Below are 16091 nucleotides of genomic sequence, written 5' to 3'. Positions count from 1 at the left end.
ATAACTTAGCAATTCTCTAGGATTTACCTTCTAAAAGGACTTGTGGGAAGATGATGGAGTATTTGGACCTAGAAGAGCCCAGCTTCCCCACAAAAATTTCAGAAAAAAAACTTTAAAATAAGCTAAAATAGAAATTAGGAGAATCAACTGTCGGATTCTCCACTCAACCCAGGTTTATGTGGAAGGCTGACAAGAAACCCTGCAAAAGCCTGAAGTAAAAAAAAAAAAGCAGGAGAGGAGGAAGGACTTTTGTGTCCCCTGAAGAGCCCAACAGTGAGCACAAAGGCCCCAGGAAGAGCTTAAGCCCTGGAATCCAATGGTGGAGTCTAACTTGGGAAGCATAGCCCCAGCTATGTGGCAAAAGGGAGCCATGAGCATCATTCAGACAGTTCTGGCCTAGTCTAGTACCAAGCAGCCTGGGTCCAAACCACAATAGGAAGCAGGGCCAAAAAAGTCCTGGAGAAAGTGGGACATCAAGCTGAAGACAAAGGAAGACTTACATTATTCAGGCATACAGGAATGGAACTTGGTCCATGCTCTATAAGACCAGTGAGATGAGCAGACCAGAGGAAAAACCAAGCATGATGAAGAAATCCCTTTTCCTGAGAGAGACCAAAGGTGAAAACTTGAAGGGAGCATCCTGTAGCAAGTAGGAGTTTTTTGTTTGTTTGTTTGTTTTTTAAATAATAGCTTTTTATTTGCAAAATATATGCAAAGATCGTTTTCAACATTCATTCTTGCAAAACCCTGTGTTCCAAATGTTTTCTCTCTCCCTTAGATAGCAAGTAATCCAATATATGTTAAGCATATGCAATTCTTCTAAATATATTTCCACATTTATCATGCTGCACAAGAAAAATCAGATCAAAAAGGGGGAAAATGAGAATGAAAAGAACAAGGAAGCAAACAACAACAAAGATGAAAATACTATGTTGTGATCTATATTCAGTCCCCAGAATCTCTCACTGGGTGCAGATGGCTCTCTTTATCACAAGCATATTGGAATTGGCTGAATTACTTCACTGTTGAAAAGAGCCATCAGAATCATCACATAATCTTGTTTTTGTGTAATACGTTCTCTTGGTTCTGTTCACATGTAAGTCTCTCTAGGTCTTTCTGAAATCATCCTGAAGATTGGTTTTTATAGAACAATAATCTAAAGCATTCATATAGCATAACTTATTCAGCCATTCTTCAACTGATGGGCATCCAATCAGTGTTTCTTGCTGCTATAAAAAGGGCTGCTACAAACACTTTTGTACAAGTGGGTCCTTTTCCTTTTTTTATGATCTCTTGTACAAGTAGAGTTTCAGAGAAAAAATGTCCAGCCACCAGGATTATAAGAGTATCTGGAAAAAATGAAACAAGATACCAAATGGATTAACAAGGAAAGAATGAACAAGAAGAATTGATACCATAGATCAGATGGTGGGAAACCTTATTCACCTGGGTGCCTGGAAAATTAGAGTGAATCAAATAGAAAACAATTCAATGAAAAAAGAAATAATTTCCACTTAATAGTATCTTCTTTAAAAATTTAATTAAAAGATAGACAAGCATATGAAAAGATGCTCCAAGTCATTATTAATCAGAGAAATGCAAATTAAGACAACTCTGAGATACTACTACACACCTGTCAGATTGGCTAGAATGACAAGGGAAAGATAATGCAGAATATTGGAGGGGATGTGGGAAAACTGGGATACTGATGCATTGTTGGTGGAATTGTGAACAGATCCAGCCATTCTGAATAGTAGTTTGGAACTATACTCAAAAAGTTATCAAACTGTGCATACCCTTTGATCCAGGAGTGTTACTACTGGGCTTATAAAGAAGAGAAAAGGGCCTGTATGTGCAAGAATGTTTGTGGCAGCCCTTTTTGTAGTGGCCAGAAACTGGAAATTAAGTGGATGCCCATCAATTGGAGATTGGCTGAATAAATTGTGGCATATGAATGTAATGGAATATTATTCTGTAAGAAATGACCAGCAGGATGATTTCAGAAAGGCCTGGAGAGACATAAACTGATGCTGAGTGAAATGAGCAAGACCAGGAGATCATTATATACTTCAACAACAATACTATATGATGATCAATTCTGATGGACGTGACTCTCTTCAACAATGACATGAAACAAATCAGTTCCAATTGTTCAATAATGAGGAGAACCAGCTACACCCAGTGAAAGAACTCTAGGAAATGAGTGTGAACCACTAGTTAGAATTCCCGATCCCTCTATTTTTGTCCATTTGCATTTTGGATTTCCTTCACAGGTTAATTGAACACTATTTCAAAGTCTGACTCTTTTTGTGCAGCAAAATAACTGTGTGGATATGCATACATAAAATAATATATATTTTAACATATTTAACATGTATCTATCTACCATCTGGGGAAGGGGGTGGAGGAAAGGGGGAAAATTAGAACAAAGTTTTGCAATTATCAATGGTGAAAAATTACCTATGCATATATCTTGTAAATAAAAAGCTATAATAATAATAAAAAAGAACTAAATGACATAAATAAAAAAGCTATAATTTTTAAAAAGATAGGCAAGGAATAGAAAAAAATGTAAGAAAGCTATCAAAAGCAATTAACTTAGAAAATAGATCAAAGAAAGATAACGTAAGAATAACTGGACTATATAAAAATCATGACCAAAAAAAGGCTTTACTTCCATGCATATTTCAAGAAATCATAAGTGAAAATTTCCTGGAATTCTTGAAATGAATGGGCAAAGATCATTGATGCAGTGTTGTCACAACTTGAACAAGCTTCTTTCCTTTGAATTTTCAAGACACTGGAGGGAAAGGGCAGAGAGTTCTATTGCCTCTGGGTCAACTTGTGCAGCCCACAGTCTGCACAGCTGGGGATGGAGTGTGAGTCAGGGATTATAATTTACAGTTGTTAAATTCATTGGGTTTTCATGGTATTTTCATTCTGAGTGTTCTAAATTTCTGAAATTGAGATTTCTGAAATTGCTTTGTCTGTTGTACATAGTTCCTATTTTGGAGAGGTTGTGATGATTGGAAAAAATGTCTGATTCATTACCTTGTTGATTATATGACAAATGGTTTAAAAAAAAAAGATAGAAATGAGAGAGATCATGGACTATATTGGAAGGAAATGGAAGAAAAGGGAAAAATATGAGATGAAGAATATTTAAACATGTAAGAAATGATGGAAAGAATGGCAATCCCATCAATTTCACTTCCATCAAACTAGGAAAATGGAACAAAATTACATATATACATATATTATACATACATAGGTATGTATAATACTCAAAGAGATTTCAGTATTGAAACACATTACATTCAAAAAGATAACTAGGTGTTAGGAGCAAGGAAGGCTGACAGAGGGGTGAACTAAAGGAATAGTCATAAATAAAGCTCAAATGCTGGAAATAAGAATGTGAAGGGATGTATTAAGAGGAAAGAAAGAAAGAGTAAGGCCTTAGGGTGAGGAGCAGGATAAGGGAAAGAAAAGAACTATAACTGAAAAAGAAAACATTTCCATTTCATTTATAGATCACAGTTTAGGCAAACTCCCTCTTTTTACCACCTTATCTATAAAGAAGAGGATGAGGAGCAAAAAAAAAAAAAAAAAAAAAAAAAGAGAAAGTACAAGAGGATAGAATGGGACTGATTAGGCATACAACATATAGAAATAATGAACTTAGAAGCCTAAGACCCTTAGTAACTGAGGTACAAACTCACTATTTCATAAAAAATGGAAAAGTATCTGGCAGAACTTAAAAGACAAACATTTCCCAGTACTTATCAAAATAAACTCCAAATAGATATAAGATTTAGATGTAAAAAGAGACATCATAATTAGAAGAACAAGGAAGGAATTAATTTTCAAATCTTTTAATGGGGAAGAATTCATGACCCAACAAAGGGTCATGAGGAAGATAAAATGGATGATTTTGATTATATAAAAATTTAGAAGGTTTTACCTAAATAAAACTCATGCAGTAAATATTGGAAGGGAAACAGATAACTGGGGAAAATCTTTGAGCAAATTTCTCTGATAAAAGTCTCATAGCCAAGATATATAAGAAACTGATTTAAATTTACAAGAATAAGAACTATTCCCCAACAGCTAGATGGTCAAAGAATATGAACAGGCCATTTTCAAAAAGAAATCCAATTTATAAACAACAAGGTTCCAATACTCAGAGAAATACAAATTAATTCAACTCTTTTCACATCCATTAGGCTGGCAAAAAAAAAAATGACCAAAAAGGAAAAAACAAAATGTTGGAGGGAACTGTAAGAAAACAGGCACACAGGTAGAGATATAAATTGATCCAACAATTCTGGAAAGCCCCACAAAATCATAAATCTATATTCAGTCTTTCCAAAAGGATGTTTTTGGAAACTCGACAACTCAGACTTCCTTAGAATCATATTTATTCAGAACTATGACTAAAAAGATAGTGGGAACACAAAACCTTTGACTCAGCAACATTACCGTGAGTGCTACACCCTAAAAACTTCAAAGTGCTTATGGCACTCTTTTAAAAGTAGCAACTAACTGGAAACCAAGAGAGTGTCCATCAATTGGAAAATAGTTAATTGTTGGGAAATAATAGCATGTTATGCTATCTGAATGTAATGGAATATTATTGCATTATTAAGAAATGACAAAAGGGGTGACATCAGAGAATCCTGGTAAGACGTATATCTAGTGATATAGGGAAGGAAGTAGAACTCAGGGAAAGATTTATACATTGACAACATTTTAAAGGGAAAAAACTGAAAGATTTTAGAACTCTGATCAGTGGAGTGATAAATTATGGGTCCAAAAGTTGACAAAGAAGCATGCTACCCACCAGAGTTATTGGACTTAAGATGCAGAAACAGACATACATTTTTGGATGAGGGCAATGGAGAAATTTGTTTTCCTGGATTATGAAGCTTTCTTTAATTATTGTTCAAATGGAAAGGCAAGAGAAGAAAGAGATAATAAATGCTAATGATAATGGTAGTTAATGTTTACATAGTATCTGCTATGTTCCTGGTACAGAGCTAAATGATTTACAAATATTATCTCATTTGATCCCCACAATGATCCTGGGAGGTAAGGCTGTTATTATCTCCATTTTGCAGCTGAGGAAACCATTGCAAAAATAGGTTAAGTGACTTGTCCAACATCACACAGCTTGTAAGAGTCTGAGATTGGATTTGAACTTGGGTTTTCCTGACTCCAGACCCAGAAATTTATAAATCAAAATTAATTAGAAAAAAATAGAAATTTCTAAGAATGAGATCACTAAAAAAAAAAAGAAAGGTGATCTAGTACCCAGCCCCACTAATTTCCAGTGCAGTAATTTATCTAGTGCATCATCATTAGTTCTTATTGAATAGAGAGGAGGTAGAAAACAGGATGGTGACCTGGAATGCACAAGTAAAACAAAAACCTCACTTCTGACAAATTAGTTTATTTTTTTTCCCAACAGATTACCTGTCATCAAGGGGAAGGAGTAGAGGAAGGGAGGGGATAATTTGGAAAAATGAATACAAGGGATAATATTATTTTTAAAATTACTCATGCATATGTACTGTGAAAAAAAATTATAAATTAAAAAATTGTCCCAAAAAATTACACATATTTTAAAAAAAAACAATTTCTCAACATAAAACTTGCGTAGAGCTGGTAACTCAGGAAGCCACTGAAATTCATAATCTTTTATATCTCAGACTCAATTTATTGAAGTTCTTATTGGGCTAGGAGATTTGATTCAATTTTATAGGCATTTTCTAAACACTATATGCCAGGCACTGAAGATACACAGATTATTTTTGAAAGAAAGTAGTCCCAGACTCCTAGGAGTTAAATTCTTAAGTTTGAGGGAAGGAGGGATAAGGGTGGAAAATTGTGTATATGTAACTTAAAGGAATTTTGGAGGGGAGAGGGAGGCACCCTAATTGAAAACCAAACAAAACATAAATTGTGATCTTCTTTAGTGGAGGGAATTCCCACACAAGGAATTTCCTTTCCTGACAAAAGTTATCTGGCCTTGCAGTCTTTGGATTTTATTAGTGCTGCCCATATTTTATAGAGAAACTTGGTTGTATGTAGTTAAGTGATGCAGTCAGTAAGTGGGAGAACTGGTTTTAGAGTCCAAGATATTTATAATGGTAATTCAGTGACCCCCCCCAAACCATCATTTTCCAGCTACATCATTTCTGGTGCTCAGGTTACAGTCCCTGGGGTCTGGAGCTATTTCTGCTTAGTTTCTATCCTGGCTCTGACACTTATTAGATATGTGACTGCCATTAATTGTTGATGCTTTTTTCAGCCTCAGTTTCCTCATGTTTAAAATGAATATAATAATACTCTTTTGGTAAACTTTCAGTACATGTCAGTGGGAGTTGTGACTCTCCTAATCGCCCCCTTTCAACTTCTCTTTTGCTTCCAGCTCAAATCCAACAAGGACAAAGCCACTAAGATCTTCTACAGCATCACGGGACCAGGGGCCGATAGCCCCCCTGAAGGGGTCTTCACCATTGAGAAGGAGACAGGATGGTTGCTGGTGAACCAGCCACTGGACCGGGAGAAAATTGCCAAGTATGAGGTAGGTTACCTGGATGACCTAAAAAATGCTCCCCCTAGAGGAATAGAAGTGAAGAACATGGGGAATGCTTGAAATGGGTATCCTGGGCCCAAGAGCTGATTTCCAGGCACATTTCCCTATCATCTGGTGCCAGTACGTGGCATTTCATCTCTTAACCTTTTTGCTTCTATTGTTCCCACCACCACCACCACCATGCATGCTGTACCTTCCTTCTTCATGTCTCCCTCTCAGAATCTCTAGTTTCTCCAAATCTCAGTTCATGTGCCGTCTATGAGACACCTCAATTATGAGTTATCTTCCTATTCCCCGCCAGAAATCACTTTTTAAAATTTTCATGTATTATACGCCTCCCACCCCCTGAAAAATATAAAATCCTTGAGAGCAAATTTTTTTCTTGCATCTGTGAAATAGAGCAAATGAACAATACTTGTTGGAATGAACTTACTATAATTTCAATTTTAAGATTAAAGCAGCACCTTTTAAATTTTTTAGAGTCAGAATAGATCCCTTTTAGAATCTTAAAAATATGGAGAACCCCCATACACACACGTATAAAGAGCTTTTATTTTTGTGAATTATACTTGTATAATTATACTTATATATTGGCTATATTAGAAATGTAAAGTCTAGTAATATTATAAAAAGAGTTTTGACCTTACACACTCCCTCTGAAAGGGTCTCAGCAACTCTTGTTCCTGGACCACACTTTGAAGACTCCCTAGATTTGAGAATGGGAGAGCTGGAAGGTCCCTTAGTGACCACCTAGTCCAGCACCTTTATTATCCAGAAAAGGAAGTAATAGTAAGTCTTTCCCTCAGCTGTTTGGACATGCAGTGTCTGAGAATGGCGCCTCTGTGGAAGAACCCATGAACATCTCCATTGTTGTGATTGACCAGAATGACAACAAGCCTCAGTTTACCCAGGAGGTCTTTAGGGGGAGCGTCACGGAAGGAGCCATGCCTGGTAAGGGGGAAGAAGGGGAAAAACCAGAGGCATACCCTTGGTTAATGCTGTTGATGGGAATAATATTCTATTCCTGGAAATAGGGAACTGGGACTAGCTGGAAGGATCTAAGGGATGGAAAGTTGTCCATCATAGTTCTCTCTCTTGATCCTTCTTCCTTCCTCCAGTTCAGTAATTTACTAGTCCAGGAAATGAAGTCTCCCAAGCAAGGTAGCATCAGAGCCCGCTTCTTTTTCTCCCCCAGGTACCTCTGTGATGCAGGTATCGGCCACAGATGCGGACGATCCCAACACCCACAATGGAGCAATTGCTTACTTCATACTGGACCAGAAACCCAAGGAACCTCATGACCACATGTTTACCATCCATCGAGAGACTGGGACCATTAGTGTGATTGCCAGTGGCTTGGACAGAGAGGTCAGTCCATCATGGTGGTTCTTTGCCCCTTAAACTCAAAAACCGTTTTTCTGGAGAAACTCAGTCTAGCGACCTAGAAATGCAGTGACTTCCTTGCTGGAGAATGAGGGCATTTATGCCATTACCTTGGGTTTCCCAAATTCCTCTAGGCTCTCAGGAGGATCTAAGTTTTCTGGGGAAAAATGGGGGTTGCTTAACATAGCCTCCTGCTGGCTTAATTAGTTGCTTGCTAAATGAGCCCTCCAAAACTCTTCATCTTTGGAGTGGAAGCTGTGAAATGAATGCATATGTTATTTTCCCCTTAAGCATTCTAATCCCCAGCCCAGTCACATTGAACCATTACCATATCACACCTCAATTCATAGGTTTGTCCCAAATGAATGACTAGATGCAGTTATTTCTTCCACATTATGATGGAGTGTTAATATATCACTTGAGTTCAGCAGGCATAAGTAATTAAATGGAAATTTGGGGGGAGTTTTGCAGAAGCCACAAACAAATAAAGAAAGGCCAGAAGACAAAACACAAAAAGTTTAGCAACTCAGAAACGCCTAAAATATATGGATGACATTACATAATATCAATGCTCCATTAAAGAAAGGAAAAAATTCAGCTTCTTCTCTGGCAAGAAGAGCCAAAAAGTTTTATGCAGATTTTCCAAATCACAGGGTGTCATACCTCTAACCACCCAGCTGTCCTCCATTATGGAAGGGGTATTGTAATTACTCTGAGAATTCGATTGCCCCTCTAGTTCCCAACGGTAGTTTAGTTTTAGACCAGAAACCAGTGGTCAGTCTGTCTTTGGGTTGATTGGGGTGATCTGTTTCTGTAACTAGGCCAATTCTTGTTCAGAGCAGAGGCGAAACTAACAGAACAGCCTTCTTGGTGGGCTATAAAGTCTGAAGGAATCAGATTGGGGAAAGGAGGGGGGGCGGGGTAAGATTATATCCCTGTTCTGACTTTAGCCTAGTCCAGGAGGACACAAGGAGAGAAGTGAGAAGGAGGGCTTCTGATGGGACTTGTATTTTTTCCTATACTCAACCAAATCCCAGTTCCCTAGAGGGATGTTAGAGTGCCATCACATAAGCCATGGTGGTACCAGCTAGGGCTGAGAGGGAGCCTACCTTAGAGGGAAGAGCATGGGATTTGGGGATCAGGACCTGAGTTTGAATCCTGGAATCACTTAGGCCCATGGGCCCTCAAGCAAGTCAAGTCATCAAGCACCTCCCATGTTCCAGGTACCATGCTTAGTGCTGGAGATACAAAGAAAGACAAAAGGCAGTTCTTATCTTCAAAGAGCTCCCAGTCTAACATGGGAGACGATGTGCAAACATCTTTGTACACACATGATGGAGACAAAATAATTGGAGATAAATTCAATAGAGGGAAGGCACAAATGTGAAGATGGTGGGATTTTAGCTGAGCTTGAAGGGAATTGTGGAGCTCGTGAGGCAGATCTGAGATAGATGGGAGACAATAGCAAATATGGGGCACAGACAGAGAAAATGGTCATAGTTGTCAGGACATGAAGCATCTGTCACTGAGGGACAGAGTACATGGGCAGCAATGAGAATTAGGGCAAGTCACTTCCTCTGGGGGCCTCAGTTTCCAAATGTGAAAAATGGGGGGGGGGATTGGGCTTGGTGAGCTGTAAGGCTCTTTCCAGCTGGCAATGTAAGAGCCCTGTGAGAGCTTTCTCCAACCACAGCTGGAATGGGACTCGTCACCCTTCCCTTTTCTCCCCTGACAGAGGGTGGCTGAGTACACACTGACCATCCAGGCTGCAGACATGGAAGGAGAAGGCCTCGCCACCACAGCATCAGCCGTGGTGGAGATTGCGGACGCCAACGATAATGCGCCTGTGTTTGATCCCCCAAAGGTAACATGCCTCCTTCCTCACCAGGATGAGGGGGATTGAAATTCTCCAAACCAGCCCCTTCTAGGGCATGCCTCTGCAATCACTGTGTCAACATCCCAGGCAATGCAGAGTAGTCTCCTGAAGAGAGCCTTAATCGGGGGTCTTAAGAGCTGGATTTGAACCCCGTGAGACCTCTTACTTACCGCCTCTCAGGGCTGCGTTTTCCTCATTTGTAAAGGGAAGGATCAGACTTAAATGACCTCTAAGGTCAATTCTAAGAGTCCCCCCTAGCTACCACTTCTGAGCCAAGGTCCTTGGAGCTCTTGACTCCTATGCTGGATTCCTCCTGGGCCACAATGTGGCATGTAGTCATGGATCCATTGGATGGGCTTGGAGTCAGGAAGGCCTTCCTTCTTCGGATTTTTCCTATTTGTGTGACTGGGCAAGTCACCTAACCCCTGCCTCAGTCCCCTCGTTAAAATAAATGATCGGGTCTTTATGACTTCTAAGATTCCCTACATTTCTATTCCTGTGAGCCTCCAGGTGGCTCCCAATGCCAAGGGGGATACCAGGCCTTCATTCTCCACCCCTCCACCACCAGCCTTTTGTCTTGTACTTGGGCCTCAGCTAGAGCCTGCAGCTGACCAGAGAGCAGGCCTCAAGCTCCCAACCGCTGGCACAGAAGGCTCTTGGTGGTCTGGACCAATGACCTCCCGCCATCTGGGTGTGTGGACCCCAGGCGTTCTGGGTGATCTGAACCAGTTACTCTCCCACTTTATGGGAGGCTCTTGATGATCTGGACCCTTCTACCAGAGGAGGTATCCCCTTGGTTATTCGGGCCTTTTGTGGCTCCTTCCTGATTTGGCAGAGAAACAAGTCAAGAGATTGGAGTCAGGGCAAAAGAAGTGGCGTCTTTAGAATGGGGGAATGGGCCTAAGACTCTCTGACTCTGCTTTTGACAGTATGTAGCCGAGGTGCCTGAGAACAAGGTTGGGGTTGAAGTTCAAAGGTTGACTGTGACAGACCTGGATGCTCCCAACACACCAGCATGGAGAGCAGTTTACCAGATCATACAAGGAGATGAGGGGGGTCACTTCACCATAACTACAGACCCAGAGAACAACGAGGGCATCTTAACGACCAAGAAGGTAAGCGTACCTGTACACGGCAGCCAAGGCCAAAAGTCACACAAAGCCAGGGGAAGGCATCCTCAGATCATTCACCAACGAATGTGATTTCTGGATATTTTTCTGGTACTTTAAAAAAAAATAATCCCTCAGGGCAGCTAGATAGTGTAGTGGAAAGAGCACCAGCCCTGGAATTAAGAGGACTTGGGTGCAAATGTGATCCCAGCTACTTGATACTTAATAGCTGTGTGACCTTGGGCAAGTCATGTAACCCCAATAGTTTTATCAAAAAAATAAAAACAAAACTCTGGACTAGAATGACACACACATTCCCCCCCCCCCTTTGAGGCTGGGGTTAAGTGACTTGCCCAGGGTCACACAGCTAGGAAGTGTTAAGTGTCTGAGACCAGATTTGAACTCGAGTCCTCCTCAATTCAGGGCTGGTGCTCTATCCACTGTGCCACCTAGCTGCCCCTCTGGACTAGAATGAGAAGACATTTGCCCTCTTTTCTCCTTTTCGGAGGTGAAGGCTTATGGGTTTAGAATGTTGAAAATAATGTAAGATTTTTTTACTGCACTGATTAATTATCCTGAATTTTTTTATATGTGTATGTACATAAATATACATCTATATTAAAAGATCTAGTTTAAGGAATAGCTCTCTGGAAGGAGGAGAAAGGAGGATTAAAAGGAAAATATAGGAGAGGTAAAAACAAAAAACATCAATAAAAATCTATTCTAAAAAAAAAAACCTCTTAGACTTTTATAATAGAAAAGAAAGGTGATATAAAAATAAAATTTTTAAAAACCTCAGCAGCTCATATGTTTGTTCAAATGAAGGTTCCTTTCATTTTTCTCTTGGATTCCTAATGCTACAAATCTGTACCCAACACAGAATGGGTGCTTAATAAATGCTGAATCAAAAAAAAAAGTCTGGACTATTGTTCTCCATCTGGTCTGTAAGGACCTTATATGCATTATCTCTGGGGAGAATCACAGGAGTCTTAGGGAGCAAAGGAAGAGCATCAGCAGGGGCCCTAGGGTCCAGTAGTCTCAAAGGTGCAATTGTTCCCCTTCCCTCCCAACCTTAGAGTGCTGCTAAGGGGGTACTTGGTCATGATCTCATTCCCTTCCACAAAGTCCTGGCAGGCTGAGGACCTCCCTCAGGATGAGGACCTTTTGTTTCTCCCTTCAGGGCTTGGACTTCGAGACCAAGAACCAGTTCATTCTTTACGTCGTGGTGTCCAATGAGGCTCCGTTCGTGGTGAAGCTGCCCACGTCCACAGCCACAGTGACGGTGCACGTGACGGATGTGAATGAAGCACCCGCCTTCCTCCCGCCCACTAAAGTGATGGAAGTCCATGAGGGTGTGCCTATAGGGGAAAAAATCGGCACCTACGCTGCCCAGGACCCTGACAAACAGCAAAACCAGAAGCTCAGGTATCTCAGAACGACCTTTTGCCCAGCAGCTAGCAGCTTCCACTCTGTCTGAGATGTACGCCTAGAACAACACGTGTTCTTGGACTACACATAACCCCATTTCTTGTGATGAGAAAGGGAATATGATGTTCTAAAGCATCCCTGTTTGGCATTTAAAAACCCTTCACACCCTGGCCCAACCTCTCTTTCCATGCTTCTTTCCCATTTCTCCCCTTTTACACATTATGTTCTAGCCAACCTGGCTTGTTTGTTGTTTCCTGTACAAAAGGCCCTAAAAATGCTTTTTCATTCATTCATTTCCTTCTGCATCTCTTTGCACAGTCTGTGCCCTCTGTTCCCCTTTCCCCCTCACCACAATTCCTTTTTTGTCATCTCTACCTCTTGGAATCCCTAGGTCTATGCAAGATTCAAATCCTATATGAGGTCTTGTCTCATTTCCTTCCTCCCCACTCCAAAATGTCATTTTCCCCCCTTGCTCTCCCCTGCTGTGATTTGATTGGTTCACGAAACTCTTTCTGCCGGTAATTTCAGAGAATGGCCTGAGAACATTCAGGAGCTTAGCCCAGGATCCCGCAGCTAATATGTGCCAAAGTTGTGGCTGAGTCTGTGTCTACTCTATGGAACTTTATATTTACTTATATTTATGCATGTTGTTTGTTCCTTCTTTCCCCAGCCTTCCCTGAAGGCTGCCATTGTTGGGCCTATTCATTTTTGTATCCCCAGTTCAGTGTTTGGTACCTAGTAAATGCTTAATTAGAGCTTGATACCCATTAGATGATAAGCTCCCTGAGGGCAGGGACTATTTTTGCCTTTCTTTATAGAGCTTATGCACTAGAGCTTAACACAGAGCCTAGCTCTGGTGCTGGATAAATGCTCCTTGAAGGGAATAGAATTGAGCTGAACCAAATCCCTGAAGTAATTTTGCTTTTTTCTGCCATCCCCCACCTCACCTTGGGGGTAAGTAAGATAGAGCTACTAGGATTGGGGAAGGACTTGACATTTGAAAAGGCTTTTGGTCTCTTTTCTACATGGCTAAGGGTCCTTTCCCTTCTTTACTCTCAAACAACCAAATAGCCTGAGCTGCCCTCCAGGAATAGTTTCTTACCTATTTTTATGCTTTCATTTCCTAGCTATCAAATTCTGAGTGACCCTGCAGGGTGGCTAATGATCCATCCAGACAGTGGAGAGATCACCTCCAAGGGCCTCCTAGACAGGGAAGATGAGATGTTTGTCATCAATAACACCTACAAGGTCATAGTCTTGGCCACTGATGATGGTAAGAGTTCCCAGCCATATAACAGAATTCTCTCTCTCTCTCTCTCTCTCTCTCTCTCTCTCTCTCTCTCTCTCTCTCTCTCTCTCTCTCTCTCTCCCCCCCCACCCCCACCCCCCTGTCTCTCACTTCCTATCTCTCTATCTTGCTTCCTATTTCTCTATCTCTCTCTATCTCTCTCTGTCTCTGTCTCTCTCTTTCTCTTATATTGTATCTTATTGTCTCAGTAAATAATTTCCAATGATCAATTTAATATCAATTCGTAAATGACTGTAGTAAAGGATTATTGAGGGTTTCCTTGGTCTTGTATTCCAAGGTCTTATGTGGGTATGGACATGTGGCACTGATGAGGCTTGGGGTCCCTTTAAGATTCCTTTCTAATTGCCCAAACCATGGCTGACCTTGATTCACAAATCCTGGTCAAAGGCACCCTTTGAATATCCGAGCCCAGCCCCACTATCAGCTCAGCTTCCCCCAGCCCTCACCTGATCTGGGCTAACTGAAAAGCCCACCGAGAACTTAGGGGTACTCCCCATCATCTTTTGGGTATAAAAGAGGTGAGCCGGACTGCCCTCATTGCAGGAGTCCTCCCAGCCAACACATGGTATCCTTCCAGCCATGCAAGGGTCCCTGCCCGCCAGCAGCCACCTTTGGCCCTGGCGTCTTTCTAACTGAACTTTACTTCCAAATTTCAATCTAGGTTTTCGGGCCTGTAAATTCATTTTACAGGGGACACTGCGCCTCATGGGATTATCTATGTGCCGAGAAATGGGGTTCCCCCTTTCCTTTCCCTCATTAACACTTGGTCATGCTAACATTAGCATGGTATTGTCCTCTCCTCACTGGTCATCTCGGCATCCTGGGTAGGGTTATGTTCTGGCCTTGGAAGTGTTGGAGTAAAGATAAAGAGAGTATTTGAGGAACTGAGAGATGCTAGTGTAATTGGTGGGGAGGGATGGGAAGGATGCGGACGTTCTCTTAGAGCTTCTTCTAGAGGTCAATACTAACAAAAGCATCCCTGGTGGTGAGGGCCCAAACCCAGAAATTAATCCCAGAGTGGCCCTCAGACATAAAACACCATTAAAAGTCACTCATGTATATGTGTGGGTAATTGTAACCAGGAATCCCTCCTGCCACTGGAACCGGCACCCTCCTGCTGACTCTCCTGGACGTGAATGACCACGGTCCCATCCCGGAGCCTCGCCAGATCACCGTCTGCAACCAAAACACGATGCCCCAGGTGCTAAACATCACGGACAAGGACCTGCCCCCCCATACCACCCCTTTCCGGGCCCAGCTCACACATGATTCTGATATTTACTGGAATGCGGAAATGAATGAGAGAGGTAACTTAATAAAGTATAGAGCTGTTGTCCTTGATGTTTGCAGGGAGGTCGCATCCATCACCAGTACTGAGCTCCCTAGGCCCCCAGAGCAGAGCGACATGAAGTATTTTCCTTCCACCTGTAAAGTAGATATCACCATTTTTCTTTACTTCATTCCCTGACTTTTTGAGTCTACATCTTTAAAAGGAGAATAATCATAATTTTGTTACCTACTTCACAGGAGTCTTATGAGTAGGGGATGAGGGAATACTTATAAGATGCATTGTGAATAGGAAATGCTGCATAAATGTTCCTCATCTCCACCTCCAAGTCTCGGAGTTAAAGGGAACTTCAGAGACCATCTGGTCCAATCTATACCTGAACAAAATCTCCTCCATGGCATCCTTGACAAATGGCCATTCAGCTTTTGCTTGAAAAACCCAAGGGAGCTAGAACCCCTTTTCTCCCCAGGTAGCCCCATTCCTTTGTTTATAGATAACTCATCTAATTGGGAAGGAATTTTTCTGGCTATCAAAGCAAGATCCACCATTTAAAAAAAAATTTACCTCATTTTTAAAATTAATTCATTGTTCCCTACTCACCATTCCTAGTCTTCCCCGTTGGGGCCCAAGCAGAACAAGTATAGTTTATCATCTACAAAGCAACTCTTTAGATACTTGAAGACAACAGAGATTCTGCCTCCCAGTGTCCCCCCTGTCCAACCTCAGGCTAACATCCCCAGCTCTTCCAACAAGTTTTTGAGGTGTCTCACCATCCTGGTTGTTCTTCCCAGTTTCTCCTTCCCACACTCTGTGCTTAGACATCTGAGACTGTGAGTTTTATTGCCTTGTTCATCCACGTTAAGACATCCACAATGTTCCCCCACAGGAGATGCTGTTGCCTTGTCACTGAAGAAATTTCTGAAGAGTGATGATTATGAAGTCCATCTTACTCTGTATGACAACCATGACAAAGACCAGCTGACTGTGATCAGGCAAAAGTGTGTGACTGTGAGGGCCACGTTTCCATCTGTCCCAGTGCCTGGAAGGGCGGCTTTGTTCTGCCTGTCCTGGGAGCTGTTTTGGCCTTGTTGAGTGAGTGC

At 41.4% G+C, this 16091-nt stretch overlaps 1 protein-coding gene across 1 annotated transcript in view; it reads left to right on the top strand.

Annotated features, from left to right (window-relative positions):
- CDH3 (cadherin 3) overlaps window positions 1–16091 on the top strand; it is a 49049-nt gene that overhangs the window by 29008 nt on the left and 3950 nt on the right. Inside the window, 10 exon segments of the mRNA XM_074286129.1 lie at window positions 6431–6586; window positions 7405–7549; window positions 7794–7966; window positions 9717–9845; window positions 10787–10972; window positions 12147–12391; window positions 13522–13667; window positions 14786–15010; window positions 15878–15976; window positions 15979–16083. Of these exon segments, the coding sequence (XP_074142230.1) occupies window positions 6431–6586; window positions 7405–7549; window positions 7794–7966; window positions 9717–9845; window positions 10787–10972; window positions 12147–12391; window positions 13522–13667; window positions 14786–15010; window positions 15878–15976; window positions 15979–16083 (1609 nt within the window).

The sequence above is a fragment of the Sminthopsis crassicaudata genome, chromosome 2, assembly GCF_048593235.1.
Source record: "Sminthopsis crassicaudata isolate SCR6 chromosome 2, ASM4859323v1, whole genome shotgun sequence".
Lineage (NCBI taxonomy): Eukaryota > Metazoa > Chordata > Mammalia > Dasyuromorphia > Dasyuridae > Sminthopsis > Sminthopsis crassicaudata.
This window is presented reverse-complemented; position numbering and strand designations above follow the sequence as displayed.